General features: G+C 38.2%; 1 protein-coding gene across 3 annotated transcripts in view; it reads left to right on the forward strand.

Moving 5' to 3' along the window:
• The window catches only part of LOC131690399 (mediator of RNA polymerase II transcription subunit 13), a 172,662-nt gene that overhangs the window by 101,884 nt on the left and 43,298 nt on the right, over positions 1–27,480 (forward strand). For all 3 annotated transcript variants that reach the window (XM_058976129.1, XM_058976130.1, XM_058976131.1), the window contains exon 3: positions 22,807–22,891. In XM_058976129.1, coding sequence (XP_058832112.1) covers positions 22,807–22,891 — 85 coding nt within the window. The remainder of the gene's footprint in view (positions 1–22,806; positions 22,892–27,480) is intronic.

Here is a 27,480-nt window from a genome sequence, read left to right on the forward strand (position 1 = left end):
TCAACTAAAATATTCATAACAAAAAACGAAAATGTAGTAGTTTTCGAGTTTTTCTAAATTTTGTTTTAACGAAACCAACTACGTCAGCTGCGCCAATTAGAATCATTGTAACACCGTGTTACACTGTAATACCTAAATGAATAAACTTTTTAGGCGACACTTGATTCTGCAATTCAATGTAATTAGTCAAAAAATCTAAAACATTATTTTATGTCGAAATAAGAAAATTTGTGAGTCATCTGAAATCGTTGTATTTGTTTTGGTTGGTGAAGGCGTTTTTTCTTAGGTGATACCACGCAAAGTTTTCCGTCGTGTGCAGCTTGTTCACGACATTGACACGTGTAAGGCTGATTATCTTAGGTACACATTGTCATCTGAGCACAATTAGGGCCAGGTCGCAGGTTCACGAAGGAAGAAAAGGGTGCATCGGGCGAATTCTCGTCATTCAAATACCGTTTCTGATGACTGGGGAGAAGTTCCTTGATTTACCAACCCTAATCAATTTCTCAGTATTGCGGTATGGATTTCCGAATAGCGGTATCATGTGTATTCGGAGCCTTCATTGCCTTATTTTCCTTATACACGATTACGATACATCAACATTATGATACTCCACAACATAGTGTTTGTGTTGTTACGGAAAATGAATTGTTCTGGTAAAGCGTAACTATTGAACCCCATCAGCACGACATTACGTATATGATGGAAGTGAATAGTATGAACTTCATTTTATATTCTATTTTGTTTTTTCCTGGCTTGACTAGGAAGGATTTATCTAATTCGTCGTTTCTCGGGTCCAAAAAATATCTAACCCTAGGTATGGATCCAAATCCAGGTTAGCTGCATTTAAGACAATGGATTCGCTAACTCGGCATTTTCCCGTGCTAGTCAAAAGTTTTCTATGATCGTCTTAAAACTTCACCGCGACAATTTATAACTTTTCTCTCTTCATACATCATCTCGAATTCAGTATACCCGCCCCTCCCCTCGTCTTTCCTAACCCTTGAAATGGTAAGTCATTTGTTACCTAGCCATAAATTGTGGATAATCGTGTTGCAGACTCCCACCAACTTTAACAGGACAATGCACAGTGGTTCAGAGTGCAAATTTAGCAGGAATTTTAACTTTTTGCTAAAATTAAATGACTTAGCCTTACAACATGTTTGGCAAAGTTGTCATACTTTGCAAGGCCCTTCTTTTTGTTTAAACCGATGCTAGGGTGGTTCTAAATTTAGCAATATTTACAATAGAACTTTTTAACGGTTTTAGATAGAGCTTTACTGTCTTCGATGAAGTTGTAGAGCAACACATTTTAGACAAATTTGCTGAAGACATGCAAGCTCTAGCTTTTATATTTTCCATTGCACGAGAAATTCAAATGTAAGCTTTAGGGTGTTCCTTAAAAAACGGTTTTATTTCTATAACTTTTGAAGTTTTTATTTTACGCTAAAGTACCCTTTGGACAACTTAAAGATTATTTTAGGGCGCATAATTTGCTTTGAAATACAAACTAACTTTTTAACTTTTTTCGTTTTAAAGTTATAAGAACTTTTATATAAAAAAATAACTTTTTCAAATAGAATTATCTTCGATCCGGGCACTTAACATTGAATACTGTTGCTTTCATATGAAATAGCATGCTTTGTAGTATAGATCACCAAAAATGGCAAATACGATATTTTTTTTATATCTTGCAATATTTACTCAAAAAATTGTTTATTTTTAGTAAAAAGTATATATAACTTTCTAACGAGCGAAGCTATAGGTTCAATATATGAAGACAAATTGTTCTCCTTCAAAATATCTGAAAGTATTTCTAAAGTGATCTTAGTGAAAAATCAAAACTGCAAAAGTTATACAAAGAAAACCATTTTTTAAGAAACACTCTAAATTTTTTCAGTAAATTTCTTGTAAAATGAAAAGTATACGACATAGAGTTTCAGTGTCTTCGACAAAGTTTTTCAAAATTTCATTGTCTTCAATTTTGTGGAAGACAGTGAAACTCTATCTCGAACCATTAAAAAGTTATTTTTCTGGTTTTAAAAATTTAGAACCACCCTACCCACTATTTAAAATAATAGAAAAGTATTGTAAAGTGCAATATTTTATAATGAAAACGAAACTACATTTTTTATATTGTTCACCGTGAAAGTAATTTAAACATATTACAAAGAGTCAATTCATGAAAAACCAAATTTTTAATATAACTTTTTCAGTTTTCATTTTTTTACAAACTATCCTTCAGATGTTTTTCAGACTTTTTGAAGACGAACATTTTCTTCTAATACATCAAAACTCTAGCTTTTATTGTTCAGAATATATAAGCACTTAATATTTCAAAAATAGATTTTTTTAAATCAATTTTATGAAATTTTAAAAAATATCGTGTTCGCCGCTTTTTGCTCAATTATAACTCTAATCATGACCTTATTTATAGTTCAAAAAGAATTATCTTTTATTTGCCCCAAATGAGTGATATTGTTATTCAAAACAACCCCAATTTTTGCGAAAAAGTGCTCATAACTTTTCAACGGAAATAGCTAGATATATAGTGCCATGAAACAAAGTATTCACCTTGAAACAATCTTAAAGTTGTCTGAAGACTACTTCAGTTTTAAATGAATACAGCAAAAGTTATTGGAATAAAACTGTATTTCGAAGAAACACCCTAAGCTCCGACTTTAAATTTGTTATAAAATAAAAAGTATGACAGAGCTTACATGTCTTCAGCAAACTTTTCCAAAATTTGTAGTTTTACAACTTCGCTGAAGGTCGTTTAGCTCCAGCTAGAATGATTAAAAAGTTGATTTTTTGATCTTGGTAAAATTAGAACCACCCTAACTGTTGTTTTAACAAAAAGGGGGCTCATAAACTACGAAAACTGTAAAATCTCAAAATTCCTGCTTAATTTGCATTCTGGACCACTTTGCAATGGTGTCGGTTGAAATAAGAGCCTTTCGTGTTTTTTTTCTCTTCAGTTAATAGTTTAATTGCTTTTACCCTTGTCTTATAATTCTTTACACTATATGCTACTCAAAATTATAACCTTCCGATATGTGCCGGAAAATCAATGGAAAGTTTTACGATAATATCGTGATAATTGAAAACGAAAGTAAACAAAATCTGCTGTTGTCACATACGACCATTTGAAAACGTTTGCTAGAATTTATCATAAGACTCCCCACTTGAAAATACCAGCTCATTCAGCTTCGTTTCAAACCACCCTTCATCACCGAACGGGTGCGAAATAATAAATTGTTTAAGAAACGTTTTCCTCCCATTTCAATTGCTTCTGTTTACCCCTATGACAACAATTAGCAATTTCCCAAAAGCCTCGTTTGTCATCCGCTGGACGATGACAACGACGCAGTGAAATGAGCGATATGGGCGGCTGAAATAGAGCCGAGACGGTACTAAATCAATTAAGCTAATAAAAGATTGATTACATTCCCATGAAAGCAGGCAGGCGCATTCAACGGAGGCGCCTGGTGAATGATGTATGAAACAGATCACTGCGATTCACATTGATTTATTCGTCGCAGGCGCGATGTGGAACCCTCCAACACCGTACGTGTTGGTGGTGTTTTATTTTCCGCGCGGCGAAAGGTAATCATCGCTACACTGAAACGAAACCGGTGCGCAGGCATTTAACAGTCGGTGTTAGATTTGGGGGAATGAGGTGGTCGTCTGTGCGTACGGCTATCACTCCGATAGGGTATACACATTCCGAACGAAGTGTGGCCATTCGAGCGTTTGTTTGCTCTTCTCCGATATATTGTGATTTTGTTTACTTTGCACGGTAAGTCCACATTCAGACTACAAAGAAATCGAAAGTGGTTGAAGAGGAGCCGCGAATGTCAATTGTGGCTCGAAATAAATCTCGATGAGGGTTTTCTGGAATCAGTTTTAGCATTGAATGAACAGGTTGTAGCTTAATTTATACACTTCTTAATAGTGAATGCTATCATTACCTTCATCCACTGATATGATGGAGACGCGTGGTCGCCCAACTTTTTATTTTATTCTTTTGGTCGCTACAATTTATGGCATTAAAAAATTTATTTACAACAAACACATTATGTACCGTCAGACTGTTGACATTTAGCAGAGCGAACCACTTGCCTCTGACGGGGACCGGTGGCGGGATCGTTAGCGCCCCCAAACAATCGCAGTGATCCGGTTCGTTAAAATATTTCATCGATACGTAGATATAGATACTCGCGATACCGTTGCTAGTCCGCGTGCGACCGAATCGTGCCATACAGAGTACGACGATAATTAACACGTTTTTATATTTAGACTTGATGCAAATTAAAAATAGATTTGTGATTTTCATGCTTGTTTCCCTATCGCTGCGGATGCTGGTCGCTGGTTGTGTAGCTTGGTTTAGCGCGCGCACCACTATATGACGAACTGGCCGGTTACCCAGTACCCGCAGCATTTGTGTGGTTTATGGTATGCAGTTTATTTGTGATTTGTGCTGTTTCGCATCACGCTTGCTGCTCCCCTACGCAAAGGCAAACGGGTTGCTGTCTCACGCGTTTTGCCTCAAAGTCGTTACAACGTTTGTAGCGTGATTCATAATCGCTTTCCGATGGATTGAATGCTAACAGAATTGAATCACCGAATCACATGATAGCACGTTACATTATCTGTTCCAGTGTTTATTGATTTTGAGTCGTGAAGCGAATAAACTTCATTTTCAAATTAGTGTATTTTCCTACAGGAGCGAGTGTCGATTTTTTAGCCACCCAGCTCTCGTCTCTGTTTGCAGTTGGTATTAAGTCACGTATCGGTAGTAGATAGAATACCATTGCCGGCGAGCAAATCTCTAACAAGTATTGGTGAAGGGATCTTATGTATCTAGAGCGACAGAAAAAAAAAATCACAAAATCCAGTTATTCAAGTTATCTCCCTTCCCGGCGTGTAAAAGAGTGTTCGAGAAACTGTCTAAACTTCTAAGCAAGGCGAGAAGTTCTTGTCTTGTAATTCACTCACACCTACACGTATCTGTGACGTCACATAAACGTCATGTCGGTCCCAAGACACAAATCCTCAAAAGTCGTGCGGCGCGTGGGTGATGATGATAATGATGATACCGTCTATTAAAATCCGATGATTATATCATTTTATCGATCCGTTGGAGGTGTTGGTGATTCGATATTTTGTACGTTTTAATTTTCAAACAGTCCACTGAATGTGCATTATTCAACAGAATATTCTCAGGTAGCGAAGAGTGGAAACCTTGAAAACTTAGGCAAAAATATTTTCCCTTTATATCTGCTGTCCGCCTATACATTCATGTGTCAGTATAAATAACACTATATTAATCGTTTCTCTCTTAAGTCTTCTCTCGCACTCATTATTACGTACTACTGCTGTGTGCGACCTCCTTTTAGCGGTTGTGTACATCTCTTTTCCCATGGTGGAACCCTGACGATCTAATGGGAATGGGGCAGGGGCAGTAGCGGTGACGGCACACAGGTGGAAGGGGGATACCCTGTCATATCAAACGACCGACTGTTGTTTTGCTTCTCGTGCGCTCTGTTTGTTGTTGTCGTTGTGTGAAAGATACTCTGACGGCTTTTAAGACGTAATGTATGTGCTATGTGGGCTCGATCATAGCCGCCACGGTGTGGTGTGGGTAACGTGCTTCAAGCCGCCTTTTTCGCTGTGTGAAGTTGAAATAGAATGAACACGAAATTTTCCATCTATGGTGAGTTACTCTGACGGAACAGTGAGGTCGTTTTCGGTGAGTGTTTTAAGGCCTCGTGGTAGTGTTGCCAAGATTTTTTTTCTATTTGATTAACATACAGAAAAATAAAAGAACCTCTGGAATAGATTTTTTCAACCTAAATTCAGGTAGTTTTGCATCTCTTTTGTAGTTTAGTGTTATCATGAACAAACCGAGGGACTCGACTTAGTCAAGCGTTTTCCTTGAATTAGGTACTTTTGAGTTGTTGGAGTTTTACTCAAAATTAGGTAAATTCAACTTTATTTTTAGTATATTTAACCCAAGGTTGAGTATAAATAATCTAGCGGGTAGCAAGTAGTGGTTTTACCGTGGTTAAATGGAAGCTACCTCCAATGCGTTTTTCCTAAATTTACCTGATTCAACGATACTTCAAAATTGAGTGAGAAGAACTCAATTGTAGGTAGTTTTTCGTACGCGTGTATAAATTGAATTTCGAAGAACGACATGTGAAGATTTGTTGGTGGTGAAGCAGTACTATACCTTACAGTTATGCATATTTTAGTCTGAAAAAATGGGGACGGACAAAATCGGAACATATTTTTTCTTTCTTTTTAATAAATCGAAGCTGTTAACATATTCCTTTTGGCATGATACTGTACCTTGATGTGGTCCGGGGGCTTTTCCACCAAAGCAGTATTACAGTGAAGATTTCACATAGAAACTTGGGATACGATTATTTTCTTTTTAGTTAAGCTACACTGTGATCAAATTTAGTACTTAAACATTAATTTGGCGACCTTTATTGCCCACTTATGCCATGGTCGAAATAATGTACAATGTGGGTTTAGGGCCAAGTTCTCTCTGGAGGCAGACTTGGCTTGGCGACGAGCCCTGACTTGGAACTCTCTTAAATTTGGACTGTACCATGTCAGGGCTCCCGAAGATGACAATATACCAGGTGATGGCTGGCAGCCCTCCCACGTCCGGAAGTTTCTACTCCATGTCCGCACGGTTACAGTACCGAAACTATACACGCGAATCTGCATAGACACCATCACACGCGACATGCTTTGGCTCACGCGATCGAATACGCTACCATACAAACGTCTAAGTCCCTCGTCACGATAGGCAGGGGCGAACATGTAACCGCAATCGTCCTTGGAGCGTCCAAAATCTCGAAAACTCAAAAACTCACGGTCCGCGTGCGATTATTTAAGAATACACGGAAATATGCGAATAGCCACATGATTATGAAATCGAATTTATACACGCTAGCGCAAGCGATTAACAAGTTAACATACAAACGCTCGAGCCCTTCGCAATCATCCACGCACAACTACAACCCCGATCCCGCAAACATAGAAACACCCCGGTGATTAAGGGAACGGTTTAGCACTTACAAATTTACAAACGCTCGAGTCCATGCGATCATGAATCGGTTACGTCCGAAATTCTACTCGGCCCTAGCAGCCTAGGTCCATGCCTTCAGTTCAATAAAAATGACGCCCATCAACTAGACAACACGGTTCATGCCGATCATGACCAGGATTGCACGCCAATATGCGAATGAAAACACGGTTATAAAATCGAATTTATAATTTATTATAATTTATAATTTATGTGGCATACAAACACCCACGCGGTTGAACACGTTAACGGATAAACGATCGAGCCCTCGCGATAATGCACGCGATCGTGACGTCCTTGTGCCCGCACATATCTATATCGTGCAATAAATATCATTTAGTATCACGACCCGCTGCAATTGGTCTCGTCTGCAATTATAGCGAATGATTCTGACGGGTAGCCCTTCCGAGACCCTAGCTCTACTTCTCCAGCAGAGCAACTCGAAAAAAAACATCCCCACACTATTACGCAATTCGTGAGCACCCACGACAACTCAGACAGGACTCGAACGCTAAAACTCACACATTCCATGCACACACCACCACAGCAGGACTCACAACTAGACATATACATTAGAATGGTTCAATTTTTGACTTTTAGCTCCACCAGGCTCTACTGATTCCTTTTATGGCCCTTAGCAATTGTGCAAATTTTGGTACCGATTGGTTGTGTCTACGGACCCTCCAAAAATTTCAAAGTTTATATGAAAATTAGTATGGAAAATCGGTTAAAATTGAAAATAAATTCTTAAAAAATCACCTCATCAATCAATTCATGCGAACACTATATATTTCTAAAGGTATTCATCTACTGAAGTTTGTGAACATTGGCTGAGAAAAGTTGTTAACTAAAGAAGCAGCATGACTTCAAAACAAGTGAATTTTATTATTAATCATAGCAACCCTGTTTGAATAGCAGCATCTGCCATACGGGAGCGGTAGGTGGTAAGCCTAGTTTACACTTGTATAAGGATGGAGTTATTCCAACAGGGTTGCTATGATTAATAATAAAATCCACTTGTTTTGAAGTCATGCTGCTTCTTTAGTTAATAACTTTTCTCCGCGAATTTTCACAAACTCACAATGCTCCACCTTTAGAAATATATAGTGTTCTCATGAAATGATTCATGAGGTGATTTTTTAAGAATTTATTTTCAATTTTAACCGATTTTCCATATAAACTTTGAAATTTTTGGAGGGTCCGTAGACACAACCAATCGGTACCAAAATTTGACCAATTGCCAAAGGACCATAAAAGGAATCAGTAGAGCCTTGTGGAGTTAAAAGTCAAAAAATGAAGCAGTCTAATATACATACAAAGTCACACGCAATAATTACAGGTATTCGTCTGGCAACCATGGGATGTACATCTCAAACGCAGAACTTATCATTTCAATGATGGACTTGGATCTGCGTTGCCTGTGTTCAAAGCACCATAGCTTCGTCCGTCAGGTCAAGGATATATGAAACCCGCTAGCTTTCGCTGCCTATAAGGGGATAAAAAAGAGAATCTAGACTTGTATTTAAAAAAAAAAAATATCGAAAATGAAATCAAAATTTTATTGCGATGAAAAACATTTTCTAAAAAACCTCGAGTAATAGTTAAAATTTCACTAAGTTCTCCAGATTTTCTTGGCTCATATATGAGGTAAACTTATATGATGTAAACTGCACATCGTTTTCGTTCTATTGTTTTGGGAAAAAATTAAGAGAAATCCATTATCCGTCAATTGGGTCATTAAATGAGAAAAAGTCTTTTTTTATTACATACATCGATAAAGCTGATTTTCGTGATTACAACAATGTTTTTTTTCCAACTCAGGAAACGTGAAAATAAAATATAAATTTAAAATAAAGAAATATGTTGACAGTCTTGATTTGACACTATCACAAGCATTTGACATATCGAATTTCACGACAAATGATACCCTGTCAGAAAAAATGAATACATGTTTTCCCGCAGGGTTATTTTTATTTGAAATAAACACCATCCAATGCATATAGTTTTTTTTCATTTTGAGTGTTGTCTTGATAGGCCAGATGTGAACAACCGCAGTTTTCCTATGTATGGTTGTCTATGTTTACACAAGATTTATTTTTCATTTTTACGTATCACAACGATTTTTTAAATAATGTTATATTATGTTCATTGGACCTAAAATTTATCGAATGGAACGGAAAACCATATATAGCTCCATGACCCAATTAGATACAAGAATGGCGATCCCTTATTGATTAATAATTTTTAACGAATCGTTTTATTCGCGCTGTTTAATTACTATACTTGGTAATTTATTACCCTTTCAAGAAAGAATTGCATAAAACAAGTCTACAAGTAGACCACTCCCTTAAGGTGGTTAACCCTCCTCATGTATGGTCCATAAAAAGGTTTTTTTTACGATTTTTCTTTATTGAAAAGTAGAGAAACAAATTTTCGTTTGCGTGTTTTTGAGCATATATGCACAGTAATAAAAGGTTTATTGAATGTCAAAATAAATTGAAATGACAGATTTATAAACATTTTGCAGAGCAGCTCGCCGCGGACAACTCAAACTCCGTGCACGATTCAGACCGTAATTTTTACTCGAAACAAAAAAGTGAAGGAAAGGCGGATTACTTTTCTGCGTAGGACAAACTATTATGATGATTGCAAGTTAAAATTTTAGATATTATAGTCATTTTTTTTAATAAGGCCCAATTTTTTGGGATTCGAAGTAGGCGGTGTGCGCGGTAACAGTAATCATCATCGTTGTCCAGAACAAATCTTCAATCAAAGAGTTGAATTCTACGTCAGAATTTCTCGGATTCGAGTTTTTGAAATTTTAAACTTTCGGGTTCGGGGTTTTCGAATTTAGAATTTTCGGATTCGGCTCGGATTTTGAACAGATCACACCCAACCATTTCTTGACAGTGTTTACGTCTGTACACGACACCCAGTCTCTTTTTGTAGTATTAACTTTATTTACTTTACTTTACTTCGTGATACGAATGGATGACACATATAACCGTATTAAATTTCACCACCTTTAAATCGGTAGAATTCGTTATATTGTCTGATGCTCAACTACTGTATTTTTTAATTATGTATAGAATTTCTTATCTTCAAATTTGCAAACTGCCCGAATTATTTTATTTTTTAAACGAGTACTCATGAGAGAGCATTCAACGGCATTTCGCGTCTAAAAACTCTATGCGATTTATTTTTCGTGATAAGCATCAATAAACCAAGACAAAGTAAATTTATCAAGGAATATATTGGTTCAAGCAAGTAGAAATCTACGGGAAATAGAGACAATTTATCAACGATAGCACTCATATGGTAATGGTATACTAGCACCACTATCAAATCGATGGTACATATATGGAACAAGCACTTTCTGTCAGATCGTCTCAGGGCTAGACCGTTGCATGATCCGGATTCCTTCAAAAATACATGAATTTGAACTATTTTAATGAATTAATCGTAAAAACATTGTGTGTTCTGTTCAAGCCATGAGCAGATCTGTAGAAGTTTGGAGTCGTTCCGAGAACTTCATTGCAGATGTCGAAGCATCTACTGGCGCACCTAATGTACTAGCTAATGATGTGACATCAAAAACGCATCAGAGCATCTTACCAGTAACCAACCAGTAACGCGGGTGGCGTCGTGTAAACTGTCGAATACGATTTGCCAATTGACAATGCTTAATTTAATACATGTAATAAATTATACAAAACTACTCTTGCGGGAATGGTTTTTGATAAAAAAAATTAGAAATTTTGGTTAAATACGACAGTCAAGGTTGTTTGAATCTGTCATCATTATGCCTCTGATTTCCCCATATGTTAACCGCCGATTTATCCTACTTTCCGGTTAAGATATCGACGATTCATAAGTTATTCAGAACATTGCCAATGTGACGTTTTATAACAGTAAATATAAATGCCAATTCCTCTCGCCAGTAATTCGTATTGCCATAGACAGATATAACTGGACGCGTATGGTGCTACTTCAGGTTCGAGTTATTCTATAATTATTTTGGATGAGTCTAGGATCTTTGGTTGATTCTCCGTATTTTCTCCTAGATCGAATGCATGAATCTGTAGCGCCACGATGCAATGTACGTCAAGATGCTAGCACATGTGATTTTATAGCCATGTGGTAAGAGATGTTCGGAATGGACCAGCGTCGTGGCGACTGGTAGGTTTTGATTTGTTTGTGAGATCGTTTTCAGTCCGGAGTTCTTTATCAAAAGCAGATTCTTGAAATGGAGTGTGGCGAGGACACTAAATCGTCTCCCAAGTTTTTAAACCTCTCAGTTATCATCCAACATAAATATGCGAGCATGTATGTACTCAAATATTTGAATATTCGGGGATTCCGCGAACACACCCCAAACAAGAAAATCATTGCAATTTTGTTGTTATGGAAGAATTTTTGTTGCATTTTTTTTCGATTCTCGGAGCTGTTTAAGCATTTTTTGTCATGTTTAGTACTAACCAACCGATTTCGACAATTTTCTCTATTATTATTTCAGAGAGCGAGTAAAGGCCCTATAACCTTGGCTCATTAGCCAGGACAGGGCTAATACCACTGTTCCATCCCATGACGACCAAAGGAGTGACACCAACTCTCTTAGCCAAGTGACACTCCCAGCGATTTATCAAACTCCCATCAAATTGAAACAATCGGTACGGTTGTCCACGTTTCTTCCTTATTCAAGGTTCGAAATGATTCGTTGATTAAATTCTTCATTAAATGAATAATTTGATTGCCGTATAATTTTGAATCATCTTCATTTTGTACGCTGCACAGATGGCCTGGCCGCTTTAATGTTTGTGTCACATACCATATGTGCTACAAATATTACTATTGACAAGAAAAATTGCAGGCGAATGTCTTCAATTTTCCAGGATCCCCACAATGTATTGGCTGTGTATGTGTAGACTAGACTGAAGCACTCAATTTTTTGGCTTATTTTAGCTTAGTGCGTTAATAACATTGTAAAATGAGATTTTTTGAAACATATTTTTAGACAGACAGTTCAATTCTCTAAAACAGTTTTACTTGTTTGCATAGTTTCTATAGTTTTTTTTGTAATCATGGACGAAGTTTTGAAAAACATGGGTATCACAAAACGGGCCTTAAAGTTAGTGTCAAAACTTCGGTTTTTCGGAAAAAAATGAAAATGGACTTGCAAGGTATAAACTTTTTATAAAGTTGGTCGGTCGCCTTCGTCATAGAGACCGAACGATTCTGATGTTCTAAATTATGACCGAATGTAGTTCAGATTGCTCGATGTTGGTTCACCAGTAACCAATCTTTGGGAGTGAGCCACTCGCGCATTTTCCGCGATTGCACTCAGCCGCCGTCCAGTCGGTTTCTCCCAAAAATCACGGAAAATTTCGGTTTTCCCAAAAACCTAGCAACACTGCCTATAATATTCATTATATCAGCATCAGTACAGTAGCCTCTCGCTGAAAAACCGAAGAACGATATACAGTTACCAAGTCGTCGAGAATTCTAAACTGAATAACATATGTGTAAGAGAATCGTACAAAAAAACATTAATTTTAAATTAGTGGTAATGTTCCATATAAAATCTTTCACTGTTAAAGAAACACACACACACAAACCCTCGCGACACCGATGTTGATATTGGTGAAGCCAACGCACACTAACGAAACCGTAAACTGACGAAATCGGTCTGTTGTTGACAAAATTTCGTAGGGATTTTGACGTTTCCTGCCACTGTGTTGGTGGATGCTACCGGAACGGAGTGGGTGTTTGTGGAAACATCCCCCCTTCGTTGTATTGGTTGTTATTACTTTCTCATTGTTCGTTTTTGCTCTTTTTTACACCACAGCGACGACGGCTACGACTGCGGCTACCCCAACAGAGCCCGCAGCAGCAGCCCGATTGCTTGTGTGTACATTTTTTATTAGCATTTAATTGAACGTAATGAAATTGTGTTATTATTTATACCTACAAGCGTGCGGAAGCCTGTTTGGCCTTTTCGTGTAGTTTAGTGTTGGAAATTGAAATTTTTATTTTAAAGGGGTTGGCGGAAAGGGGGTGTGGCTAGGGTTCCGGAAGAAATCGCGACATTGAGACGGGAATTTATTCGCGTGTGTCCGGTTGGGTCTCACAAGAATGATGATTACTCGTGCTCTTCTCCTAGCAGTTCAGTCGGGGCACCGACGAATGAAGCGGGGGACCAGTGCAACTGACGGCAAACCAACCCCCCACAAGTGGAGCAATGTTTGTATTTTCGCTTGCCTCTGTATTGAAGTTCGATCGATGGGAAGGAAGAAAACGGTCGGTTGGTCTGTTGGTTGAGTAGGAGGCGTTCGTTTTGTTAGTTGCCGCGCGCGGTACGGTGTTGTAGGCTTTGTTGCCTGCCTCACGGGCTAGGTTGCTGCCACTAGCAGAAGACACAGAGGTGGATATGTGTCATACTTAGCGTATGTGGACTGCGGTAGAGGCGCTGGGAACAAACAAATTCCGTCGGGGCAGACTTTGATGATGGGCGCTTTCTCACTGTTGAAGTATGTATAGCGCGTACTTGTAGTGCTCCGTACCGAAACCACGCCCATTGATTCGGGAGAGGGTGTTTCATTGCTTTCGGAGCAGCGTGTGTGGCAGCGGTTGGTATGAATATACACTAAAACTAAATTAATGTATTTTTTAGCATTCGTATTTCTCTGTGGTGGGTGTTGTGCGATTTGTTGTTATAGATACCCTATGTGTAAATCAATTGTCACCTGTATAAAAACAATAGGAATGCATAAACACAACAACGAAAACAATCACAGCGCGCCAAGCATAAATGATACTAAAATTTTATGTATAATTTAATAGATTTTCCCTATTTTACTGTGACCTACATCCGTTATGACAATGTTCGTAGCTAAATCGTCGTTCTATATGTCTTGCGGGACATCACGCAGGGCGAGGGGTTTGCTCAGAAACACAAATAGTGTTTTCACTTTTGGAGCTAGCGTCAATCCGGCGTTAGCTTAGCCCTGTCACTAAGTTGGTGTCGGATTCTGACGAGACGAAGTCAAAACACAAATTTCATACCTAATTTAATTTTTTGTTTTGAATGAATATATAACTGATCCAGATACTACTGTATTTATCTATCAATTACAAGAAAATGAAGTAAACATGCTACACATAACCACAACTTACTTGCATTTTTACTTCACTTTCACTCTCACCTGAAACCATTCAATTATCGACCAAATATACGTATCATCACCACCAGCACGTGCCGCTGCGATCAGTAAGTAAAGTACTCGACCGTTTGACACGAATCTACAATTGTGCATCGTCATCCAGTAGAGGCTAAACCGCGCTGCAAGTAAGCACACCCCTCTCCGACCAACTTTTTCGTACACGTATAGCTGATGGAGTCAGTTATTTTTTTTTTCTTAGCGTACCACGCCGCTTGGAATGTGCCAAACGCAGGTGCAAAATCGCAAAAGGTGATACTTGATGAATTTCTGTTTACTTTTGCTCGATGACAGCCGGTTAATTTGTATAAAAGAAATGTCAAGTTTTTTTTTTCTTGAATGGAACTGCGAAATAAGATTGATGGCTCAAACTCGCGTATAAAGGAAGTTTTTCAAATTAATCAAACAATGTGGTAACTGGAATCACCCAGGTGAAGTGAATATTTGGTGGTTTTTCATGCTCATCATGTACCAAAATATTTGTTTATTTGCTTTTTTAATTTCTGTTTTTGTTTACGCACATTCACCGTAGTATTTACATTTACTTACGTATTAAATGGTTAAACAACCATGAAGTTCCAAAACAATCTTTTTTGTATTAGCTTAAAACCTTTCATCAAAGCCTCTGGAACATGAAAAAGGTCAAGGATAACAAGATTTTTTGTTGGGTTTTGGTTCTAGTTTAAAATTTGGGGATACTTCCGATTCGCCAGTTTGGGACATACAGTGAAGACCCGATTTTATGAACTCCCTATTTGTCAGCTTTTTGACTTGACTTTGTCAGCCTCATATAAATATTTGTTTGACAGGTTCTAGCAGACGTACCAAGTGAAATTCGAGTAAATCCTTTCTTGGGCGCATTGTTTTATCTTAAAGATACAAAGTATGAAAAAATAGAATTTTGCGTTGAAGATCCGGACAGAAATGCACACTAAAAATCAGAAAGGTTTATGAGGTAACTTTTAGGCACCAAAGAAGAATATTTGAACAACTTCGGTTTAATAATAAGAAACAAAAAGATGGGTGGGTAATGTCAGTGACATAACCGTAATGAAGTAGAATACACATAAGTTTTTCATGCTAACTTGTGCCGTAAATTGTCATTGGAATCTCTAAGTAAGTCGTTTGGGTCAAATAAAAGACAATTTTCTCTGTAAGATCCGTGCACACTGTCTTGACTCTTGAATTTTTGCGATATTAACCCCTTCATGTCCATGTTGTTTGTGGACAACAACGTTTTTGAACAGCTATAATTTTTGATTAAGGCAAGATTTGCTCACAAAAACAAGTAAGGCTAATAAATGTGACTATTGCCTTTCATTTGAATATTTACCTTTACAAGGATCACCTCTAGAAGTGAAGTTATTGTAATTAGTCTGATTAGATTCCGATGGAGCAATGTTGCCAGGGACAGTTTACATTGACAACGGAAAATGATTTTTTTATATGTGTTCGTTATGTTGCAACATTATTGAAAACTAACAAAACTTATCAATTTAAACTGTATTTGGCTACATTTTCCATGCAAATCGACTATTATAAATATTAAAGGTAAAGGTAAAGGAAGGTAAAAATTGAGCAGCTTCTAGCACTGCAAGGGAAGCAACTATATTTATGAAAAACCTATTTTAATCCACCTAGCGGTGCAATTGTGCCTTTCTCAATCATGAATCACGAGAATGTTTGCGTTGTTTATATTCATTAAAAACTTTTAAATGCATATATTACATTTTGTTATTATACATCACATGACAACTATATACAGGAAAATAAATCATTATTCGAGTTCTAAAATTTTGAAAAAGAAAAAACAGCCACGGTAATATTGAACTGAAAAAAGGTGCGAAATCGGCAAAGTCCAAAAAAGTCGATTTTTATAAAAAAAAATTTTTCGAGATAACATAAAATGTCGACGTTTCATGCATTTTAAAGATGTTTGGCATCAAAAATACGAATTCGATTTCTGAAATTTCATAGGGTCCCCCCTTTGAAAATAAATTAGAGTTCCGACTTATATGGGAATTTCATATGTGACCGGACGATTTTGTGTATATTTCCGGACCCATATAAGCGATCCGTACGAAATTCTATAGACATCTGTGGGGATATTATAGCTATCATTTGGGACTAAGTTTGTGAAAATTGGCCCAACCATTTCCGGGAAACTGATGTGAGTTCGTAAATTTTGAAAGATGGCCGCTTTTCCCGGGCACTTCCGGAACCGTCTATGGTGGTTAATGTAGTCAACGAAAGTTTGGTTGGCCGTCGGTGACCTAGAACAGCAAATTTAAGTTGTTTGAGAGACATTTTAGCGAAATTTTTACCTTTTTTGCTTTCATCGGAGTATCGGTTTGAATCACAATTTGCTATGTGATCGCACGCCACAACCTGTAACTCCGGAACCGGAAGTCGGATCGGGATGAAATTAAATAGCCATTTACGGGGACGCAATACCTTTCATTTGAGGCCAAGTTTAGTCGAATCGGTCTAGCCATCTCCGAGAAACCGATGTGACTGTTATTCTGAATTTAGATACTTCCGCCGGGGCTTCCGGAACCGAGGATGGTGGCCAATGTGGCCAAATAGACTTTGAATGGATGTTAGTGACCTAATACTAAAAATCGAAGCAGTTGTGGTCATATTTTGGAAAAAATTTCACCTTTATACATTCATTGCAGAATTTATTAAAATCGACATTTCCTGCGTGTTCGTACTTATCACCCTGATTCCGGAACCGGAAGTCGGATCCATTAGAAATTCAATAGCAGCCTATGGGAACGTTGCACCTTTCATTTGAGACTAAGTTTGTCAAAATCGGTTCAGCCATCTCTGAGAAAAATGAGTGACATTTTTGGTCACATACACACACACATACACACACACATACATACATACACACATACATACACACACACAGACATTTGCCGAACTCGACGAACTGAATCGAATGGTATATGTCACTCGGCCCTCCGGGCCTCCGTTAAAAAGTCGGTTTTCAGAGCAATTGCAATACCTTTCTATTGAGAAAGGCAAAAAGGTTTCTCGTGTTTCTTGGTCCCACCGTTTTCAAGGAAAAACAGTTTTGAAACCCTACATACACTTGAAAAAAGTATTAAAGGGTTAAAGATTGTCATTTCGTAATCTCGTTGTGAAATCACAGAAATTTTGAATTAGCAATTAGTAAAAAAATAAAGGGTTATGTACATGACACAACCACGGCAATATCAAAAACATGCAATCCCCACACGATCCAACTGTGTATGAGACAATACCACCACTGCCGAAATCCCATAGTAGAGGTAGACGGTATGGATTTTCGGCTCACACACAGTTAAACCATGTGTAAAACTAGCACCCGTTTCCCTGCTGTGTGCAGTCTTTCGTGCGTATGCGAACCGAAACCCCGTCATGTACACGAACGATTGTATCGTCCGAATGATATAGCCATAATGTTGTTCGTTTAATATTTGAGCGACGAATGATTAAAACACGCGGCCCCACTATTTGTAAACTACCCTTATTTGATTGAGTCATTTAGGTATCCGAGTGTGCGAATATGCCAACGTTACTGAAAATCCATAGGGTAGACGCTTATTGTATCGTCTGGATAGTACAGTCAACATGTTGCTCGTTTGACAAATGAGCATCGACTTATATAAAACGAACACGCGGGGCCTGTACAAATAACGTTCTTGTATGTGATGAAACGTTTGATTGCTCTCTTCTGACGACTCGCCGCTTTTTAATTTTTTTTTTCTGAAAATCCTTTTTTGCTCCATTTATAGTATTCGCACATTTTGCGAAATTGAATACAAAACACGTGTGTATATTTCCGATCAGATAGTGTAAAATTATTGCGATTTCGTACGGTATAACAGAAGTTATACCGAACGAACTCGTAAAAACTGGGGAAATTTCTCAGTAGGAATTTTAAAAAAGGGGGCGCCATTATTGAAATGTTAGAAGTATTCTTTTTCCAAAAATACTATTTTGACAATACTCTTGTTTTGTCCGCCTAAAATTTACCAAGGGGCTGATAAAAACGGGTCTTCACTGCATAACAAAGCTTACCATAGAACATGAATCCAAAAATGACAATTTTTAATTAAAATTTAAAAAATTGCTATGAAATATATTTTATTATAAGCTTACTCAATGAACAGTTCCTTTTTCGCTCAAATTCCTACCTTTTCTCTGAGACGACGCAATTATTATCTTTGCCGTGAGAGCGTTTGCTATCATTTCAAATTTGTAATCCTGTTGCAATATATCCCATACTAATTTTTAAATTTTATTCGGAATTCATGGATAATCCAAACCCTGGCAATATTACTATTGTACGGCAAGTAGGAAGAATATATTTCTAACACATATCTGCGCGAGAAAACGTGATAAAACTGGTAAATATTCAAAAAATTGAAGATTTGCATATTTGTTTGATTGGAGTGTGTATCAAAATTGGAAGAGTCAGTTTCAAACTAGATTATTGCTGCACTCTTTTGGTCCTAACTTCTTTGGGTGGGTCAACACGTCGGCTAATGAGTTTAGTGTTCCCAGTTCATAATATTTAGGGGAGTCTGGGGCTAGTTGGCGGATTCTTTTTTCTCCTTTTGTATTAGACATTTGGTGTTGGCTCTAGTTCTGCACTTCAAGTACCGTGTAATACATTATCCAATGTGTTTATGTTGCATTACATTCTGTTTCTGAGTTTTTGAGCGTAATAGAGTAAAGAGCCTATTTTAGCCGCATTAGGTAGGGTGCCCCACTATTTCTTTAATTGCACGGACTACAATTGATGAAATGCGTATAATTTGGCTCCAACATCTTTGCTTTTTTCTAAAGAACCAATATGAAAACAAAAATCGCCCTGCCATTTGAGCCAATTAGTTGAACAAAGATGGCCGACGCCGCTCTAACCAACTCAGATGAGTAGAGCGAAAATAGACTCACAGTTTTTTAATTTCATTATTTTTGTTATTTAAGGAGTATAAAGCTATTCCACAAGTCACTAAATTTTTCGATAGCCCGCGAAAAAACTTTGCGTGACCATATATGTAACATACGTAACTACAAACAATTTCACCTGAAGAATTTCTAAAATTCGTTTTTCAATACAGTCGTAAGTTGGCGAGATTTCCTTGTCACATATTTAAAAATTTGAGATGCAACCAACAATCTGTTCATTTAAGCAATATACTCTCTTTTACACGTTTTTCCCAAATTTAGAAGATAATGATAAGTGAAACAATCGCCAGCCTCCCCTAAAATGAATTAGAATTCTAGAATGAAACAACCAAAGCACTAGAAAACTACTTCTTACAGTTTAGGAAATTAGTGGTCTGATGGAGTCCAAAATATAAGAAACCATGTATATTCGCTAATGTTGAATTAGGTAGAGGAAAAAAAAGTTTTTGATTTTTATTCGCTCAGCTGCCCAACACCACCTCTAGCCGGCCTACTTATTTTAAGGTATAAATGAAAAATCCATTACAAGAACTATCAACATTATTTCCTTATTTTTTATCACGAAGACCATCTACAAAAGTTTTTTTCAAGCCAAAAAAAATTTGGGCACTAGAGCGTTAATGATCTTTGCTCGCTCTTTAGAATAACGGAAAATAAATATTACAATAATAAAGTCATGGGTGCGTTTCGACTCGCCAGGTTCTGCTCCACTTGGTCCAGCCACCGGGAACGCTGCGCTCCTCACCGTCTTGTACCTGCCGGGTTGGAGGTGAAAACCAACTTGGTGGGGTTGTTGTCCGGCATCTTCACAACATGCCCCGCCCACCGCACCCTTCCAGCTTGAGCTACTTTCCGGATACTTGGCTCACCATAGAGTCGCGCAAGTTCGTGGTTCATCCTTCTGCTTCACACGCCATCTTCCTACACACCATCGAAGATCGTTCTCAGAACCCTTCTTTCGAAGACTTCGAGTGCTTGCAGATCCTCCTCGAGCATTGTCCACGTTTCGTGCCCGTAGAGAACCACCGGTCTAATCAGTGTGTTGTACATGGCGCGTTTCGTGCGGTGGTGAAGCTACCTGGATCTCAAAGTTTTGTGGAGCCTGTAGTAAGCATGACTTCTGATCTCCCGGCTGGTGTTATTGTCCGCAGTCACCAATGAGCCTAGACGGATGAACTCGTCAACCACCTCGAACACGTCGCCGTCGATCGTAATACTACTGCCCAAGCGTTCCCTATCGCGATCGGTTCCGCCAGCGAGCATGTACTTCGTCCTAGACACATTTATGTTCAGTCCTACTCGTGCTGCTTCGCGCTTCAGTCGGGTATACAGATCTGCTACCGTCTCCTTGTTTCTACCGATTATGACCACGTTGTCAGCGAAGCACACGAACTGTCTGGACCTCGTGAAAATCGTGCCCCGCATGTTGAACCCCGCTCTTCGCATTACACCTTCCAGCGCTATATTGAACAGCAGGCAGGACAACCCATCGCCTTGTCTTAGTCCCCTGCGCGTTCCAAACGTACCCGAGAGGCTGCTCGAAATTTTGACACAACACCTTACACCATCCATCGTAGCCTTAATCAGTCTTATCAGTTTCCCAGGGAAGCCGTTCGCGTCCATCATTAGGGAGGAATATAGCATATTCAAATAATATTTTTATTTCCGAACAAAAAGTATGAGCGTTTGCATATTTAGTCATGTAGCTAACCACTTTGAGTAAATAGTGATCCCTATCAAAGCACAATTTACGGTTGCATATTTTATGAGCAATCGAAATGTTATACAAATGATATTTGCACGCACATTTGATTTATTGCCTTGCAACAAACAGACAACTTAATAGAACGTACATCGCTGCATTCGTGAGCACCACCCCACTATTTACTCTATTCATCGGTATACGATATACAAAACAGTAAATTAATGATTAGCCTACCTCCTACCTCTGGCCGACAATTAACATGTTTGCGCACGTAATTTAATCAACAGTATAAATATTATGACATTTCGTTACGGTGCTCATGAATTTTGACTTGTTGCCCCGGACAAGTGATAAAACGATTTTCTCAGTCTCACTGTGTATTTCGGGGTAACCATATCAACAAAGTTGGAACATTGCAACATCTTCCTTTTTAGGAAACGCTGTTGTTATAATATTCTTCCTTTACTATAACATCATAATTATTGCCAATTAAACAGCTGGTCATGGATGGTGTCCCACAAAATCAAAGTTCGGGTAAAAATTGCCAAAAGTTTTAACTTGTGCATTTGTAACCGATTTTGAATTCAGAAATTCATCCACTAGGAAGATCCATACGAGTTCATGTACTTCTCTGAAATTCGAATGTCCCAGTATTAGAATTTGTGCATTTCAATAGAATCCTTTCAATACAGGTATCAAAATTCTTCGAATAGTCCCAAAAACAAAAGTCTATTTGCGGTTGCTTTCTTGTCTAGTGGGAACCTCCGGTGACTGCCCCGAGATCAAAACATCAAATGCTTCCATAACGACAATATGCAATCTTTTGATGCTGGCATTTCGCACCTTTTTCGCTCCTAACCCATTTCGAAATCACCCTGGATCCCCATGGTTAACCTTCGACTTTGTATGGTATTAAAATATTATTTTCAGTCGGTAGCGAAAAACAATGTCAATGCCAATGCGAAAAAAAATATTTTTCGCGGACCTTTAGTAATTACTTCACGACCTCTTAGGAGTCCGCGGGCCCAGGTTGAGAATCGCTGTTCTGCGGAGATTCCAAGAAAGTTGATATTGCTGTGAATCCATTGAAATTCTGGAACAGACCTCCGGAAGCTCCGGAGTGGATTCTCCGAAACCAGACGAATTTTTCCGGTTTCATCCTTCACAAAGACTAAATTGCATGAGTTTCTGAATCCAAAAGTGTCCAAATCTATTAGAAAAAGCAGTAGTTGTGCGTGCACTAAAAAAATAACGTCCTTCCTCAGACCTCGTTAGTTTTATTCCTCTAAAAGCTATATATTGATGTAATAAGATGTCACTAAGCATCAATTTCTATCGTGGAAAAGAGCATTGAAATTCCATGGACTGAAATTTGAAAAGTATCCGGGTACCCTCTCGGACACATAACGGCTAATTTCAATACAATGAGTGATTTTTGACTAAAGCTTCAACTGAGAAAGGCTCAATAACTGGGGCCAAAAAGATAAGAAGCAAGTTTTTCGCCCCTTTTACATAACCATAACATAAAAATCAATCAATGTATTCGGGGCATTGCTAGAACACTACTGATTGTTTTTCATAGAGATTTCACCAACGGTTTACGAAAAAAGCTACTCTTTTCGATTTCATAGATGGCCGTTTTTCATGGTTAAGTTGAACGTTCATATATGCAGTCAAGTCAGCTGTCACATACTGATGACACGATATCGAAACGTGTAAAAATGTCGAAATTGATGGACGGACAAAAATCGGGTTTCCGTTGAGTTTTAATACTGTTTCCTAATCGTATTTCTCTTTTCTTTTCTTTTCTTTTTCAGAAGGCGACAAGGGCTCCTGGGAAGCTGGACTATCGTACGAGTGTCGGTCGCTGTTGTTCAAGGCTCTGCATAATCTCATAGAACGGTGAGTAGTGCGGGTTATGTTGATACAATATTCTAGGATTTTTGGGTATCATTTATCATCTAGGCTTATACCAATTTTATCAGCTAAACTTTAATTTGTCTATTAATTTTAATTTTTCATGTATCCTGTGTTGATTTACATGAAAAGTCATTGCATGGTAAAAGCCCATTCCAACCCAAGTAACAATTTTATAGCACGCTACAAGTGCAATCTAAGTTTTATAATTGGTTATAAAAGTACTATAAAACCTTAATTGTTACTAGGGAAGATACATTTTGGAAACAATCTTCAATTACGCTCATCATCTTTTCGTATTTTTTGCACCTGATTGCAATTGTTTCACATCACATTCCGGACACTTTCATATTTATTCTGTAGTAGCGCCTGTAGTGGTTGGATTTGATATATTTTGACAGTGATTTGATTTGAAAATACACGTGTTTCAGAGGTGAAAAATTTGTCTCGAAACGCACAGCTCAAAAAATTGGTGCTACGTCGAAAACTTGACACTGAACTCATCAACCTCAGCGTCCGTTGTGTCCAACTTCGAGCCATTTACGCAGTTTCCTGAGTCGTCTTTCCAGTTTTCTTTATCTCTTAATTACCCAATCATTGATCGGAATTGCGGGCAGTTGGGTGAATTGATATCCTTGCAGATGGAATCCACCTCATTGTCACGGTATTACTGCAGTACCTTCCGTCTGTACTGGCAGCTTGCTAAATCTGACCAGAACTTCAATAGACCTTTATCAAGAAAGGTAGCGTACGTTTAAGCTGTACGCACATGAGGCGACATAATAATACTTACTATGGATTTTGTTCTAGCTATTCCAACGCGGCAACAACAACAACGTTGGAATAAGTAGAACAAAATCTATAGTGAATATTTTTGTAATGAAAATTTTGGTTTTAAGTTCGCAGCGACGAATTCCTTGCCAGATAATCAGTTTTTGGCTCTTAGGGGTTTTTTGCTCTTAGGGGTTCATTCTGATTTTACTCGGAGCGAGGAAAGTCGATTCTTGCAATGTCTAAGGCTTTTGAGGGCCACATTGACATTGATATGTGAAATATCACTTTGGCCAGTCAATATTTTTCCAATCAGTACGTCTCTGAATGTAGTCCGTTTTTGGTCAGGGTTCCCATACCGAGCAGACAACCGTGATCGATGTATTCACATGGGATCTCTGCTGTGTTACGCCACGATAAACATCAAAGAGCAAAGCGGAAGAATCTTGCTTGCATTCTTTCCTTTCTGTTAATCCAAATTCTCGTACAACCATCCATTTGCCGATGCTTCCAGGTCAGAACTAACACGTGATAAATGGTGCGCCCTAAAGTAGTTCTCGATTCTTATAATTCAGATGAACTTTTTATTTCTTTGTACTATAACGTGAGAGTATTATTATTTATTTTCTTTGCTATGTAAACCATCATAATCGCATAATATCCCTCCAACGCTCTTCGTTCATGGCTGCTCCTTTTCAATCCCGTGGGCACCTTGTGCTCCCTAGGTCTTGCTCCACTTGGTGCAACAAGATGCTCATGATGTCTCTCGTCGTCTTGTGCTGGATTTCCGTCGACCACGATTTTTGCAGGATAGTTGTTCGGCATTCTCCTAGTATGCCCCCCCTGATCATCACCCTATGAATACTGGGTCGATTTGAGCGAGCTCATGTTTTATCCTTCGCCTCCAAACTCCGTCCTCCTGTAACTCTGAGTACTCCGCAGAGAGCATTTGATGTTATTAGTGTTTTGAACAGGATTCACTTCGTACGGGAATTAAGTTTGTCCAACCACAGTTGCTTGCGAAGCCCGTACACATTCATTCCGATTCTAACGGCTGTTGTTATGGTTCGCAGTAACCCGTGTGTCGAGGTTGACAAATTCGTCGAACTCATCGCCGTTGATCTTACACTGCTGCCTGATCGGGCCCAGCCATGCCTGCAGATCGTACTTCGATGCAGCAGGCCTGATAACTTCCCACGAATATATTTGCTAGAGGCGACAGTATTTTATAGACGGCATCCCGAGCAAACGTAAAGTCCATAATACCCCCATGCTCATGGGGTTGGTCATGGGTGTTTGAAATGGGTTCACCCTTCGAAAGCACCATCGTCATGGTCCGGTAGATCCCATAGAAAAACCATACGTTGGTATATTTATGGGTTATTGAGATCATTTAATGGGGTTTTAATGGTCGTGAAAGTGGGCACGGACCATGTTCATGGTCTTTTCAAGGGGCTGTGTGGTGTTTGAGCCCATGAGTATTTGCTCGGGATTAAGGACGGTGATCGCATGATAGATTACACAATCCAGTTTGTCGCCTTTCATGTAGGTTGGCCAGATAACTCCATTCTTTTTTTGTTAGGGGAAACTTTGCCACTGCGATCACTATTCAGGTTATCTTTTGTGACTGCTCCTGTTTGCTCTACATGTTACAAATTACCCGAATCCAATGTAGTTGGAAACGAGTTGTTTGTTTGCCAATTTTTTTCAGATGATACTTAGCAGGACAATGTCCCATAAATAAACCTGTGATTATTCGTTTTAGATCCATTAGTTTTTTGGCTCTCGTTGTATCTGAATGTATGAATTCTCCATTCTTCCAATCCAAAGTTCGCGGTACGAAGCCTCTGCGGCATGCGTTGAGTTTCTAGTCGAGCATTCCTTCGTTTCCTTGCTTGGGTTTGCTGCCTCCACATCAGTATGTATCGTTCCACATTCTGACGGGTAGTTTGACGCAGCATAAAAGTAATAATAATTTCTGGAGTCCAATGGCGAGTCCAGATGTATACCAATGACTGTGATCCACTTTAGAGATTCCCTGGAGATATTGTAACTCAACAGTATAATATATTACACCAATTACAGAGCGTCTGTAATTTGTTACAGTTATCTATTTGATCGCACAATGAGAAATTCATAGTTTGAACTCATCAGCGTATATGGGTTAAGCAAATCGCAAACGTCATTGAAGAACAGCGAAAAACGCAATGATTCGTGATTGCTCCCTTGAGGCACGCATGCAAGGCAAGTTGGTGAAGCTATATGACTCACTCACTGTTGTTCATACATCAATAATATCTTAAAAATCGAGGACACTACTTAAAATCCATTGTATAATGTGTTTGGTTTACTTCATATTTGCTAATTATCTTTCACTAAACACCATGCGCCTCCATTATCAGTAATAAAAATTATAAATATCTTCAAGCCGCTTTGCGAGGACGAGACCCTGGATTCGAAAATTAGAGATAATTTCTTATAGAATGTATAATATTTTACCGTTCCGAACTGTTTCGCATGATTGTACAGAATACCTTAGTAAAAAAAAGTATTCTTGATCAGATCACCTCAGATATATTTAAACAAAAAAGTCATAGACCCAAGCAAACATAGCGAATAAGTTACAATTTCGAACCAATTGCTTTCATTTCCCTACGAAATAAAATTAGTTTTGCTAAAATCGGGCCAAAATCAAACGAGCAACATGCATTTAAAGTGAACATAGAAATTGTGATTTCGTAAATGAGAATCATTACGTTAAAATTCATATTCTCATCCAAAGATCATATAATTTTGAATATATGTCATTCAATACATTAGAAGCTTATGAAAAATATAAACTATCAATAATTAAAAAATAACTTTCTACGGTTTTATCCAGCCTTCCGGCGCTGTACGTCGGTGACGCAATCGAGCTGATTACATCCGTTGGTAGACTGCAATTGTAAATCAAATTCAGGGTGCGCAGTATCTCGCAGTATATTCTGTCTGACCAGAAGATGTCGATGTTAGTAAATGTTTGACCAATGTAATCACATCACATCTCTGAGAGTGCAGTGGGTGTAAGGCCTAGTACCTTCTAGTACCCCTGAGTGGTGCTGAGTTGATAAACTACTGCACAAATTTATATTTTCGCTTAGCTCAGTTTAGATATGATCAGATAGAAATTGATACGGGTTGAGCTTAATATACCTATTGTTTTTAGGATTGTGTTAACGTATAGGGGTGGAACCCATATGGCGTAATGGACGTTTGGCATAACGGGTTTGGCATAAAGACGTTTGGCATAATGGACATTTGGCATAATGCTTATTGAGAGGTAGGGACATTTGGCATAATGGACATTTGGCATAATACCTATTGGGGGTTAAGGGACATTTGGCGTAATACCTGTTAGGGGGTAAAGGGACATTTGGCATAATGGACATTTGGTATAATACTTATTGGGGAGTGAATCCAAAACTATCATAATCAACTTTCGTCATATATATGTTTTATTTTGTTACTTGTTTTGTTATCAACAAAAAAAAATATTTTTCATACTATATGAATCACGCAATTTGTAAGTAGTTAGATGGATCGCAAAGAAAAAATGATTAGAGATAGGCACATTTGAACATATTTTTAATAGGTTAAAAGGGTCCTTTGGATTACGTGATGTGAATTTAGCAAGTTAAATTTCCGTAATTCGATAACTTGAATAATGAGTAACATGTAAACTGTACCCCCGTCACCGTGGCAAGCAGAAAGTTAGCAAAAGTTGAGCAAAGCGAAATTGATGCTGGCAGAGTTTCTGCGAGAAT

Source organism: Topomyia yanbarensis, chromosome 3 (assembly GCF_030247195.1).
Source record: "Topomyia yanbarensis strain Yona2022 chromosome 3, ASM3024719v1, whole genome shotgun sequence".
Taxonomy (NCBI): Eukaryota; Metazoa; Arthropoda; class Insecta; order Diptera; family Culicidae; genus Topomyia; species Topomyia yanbarensis.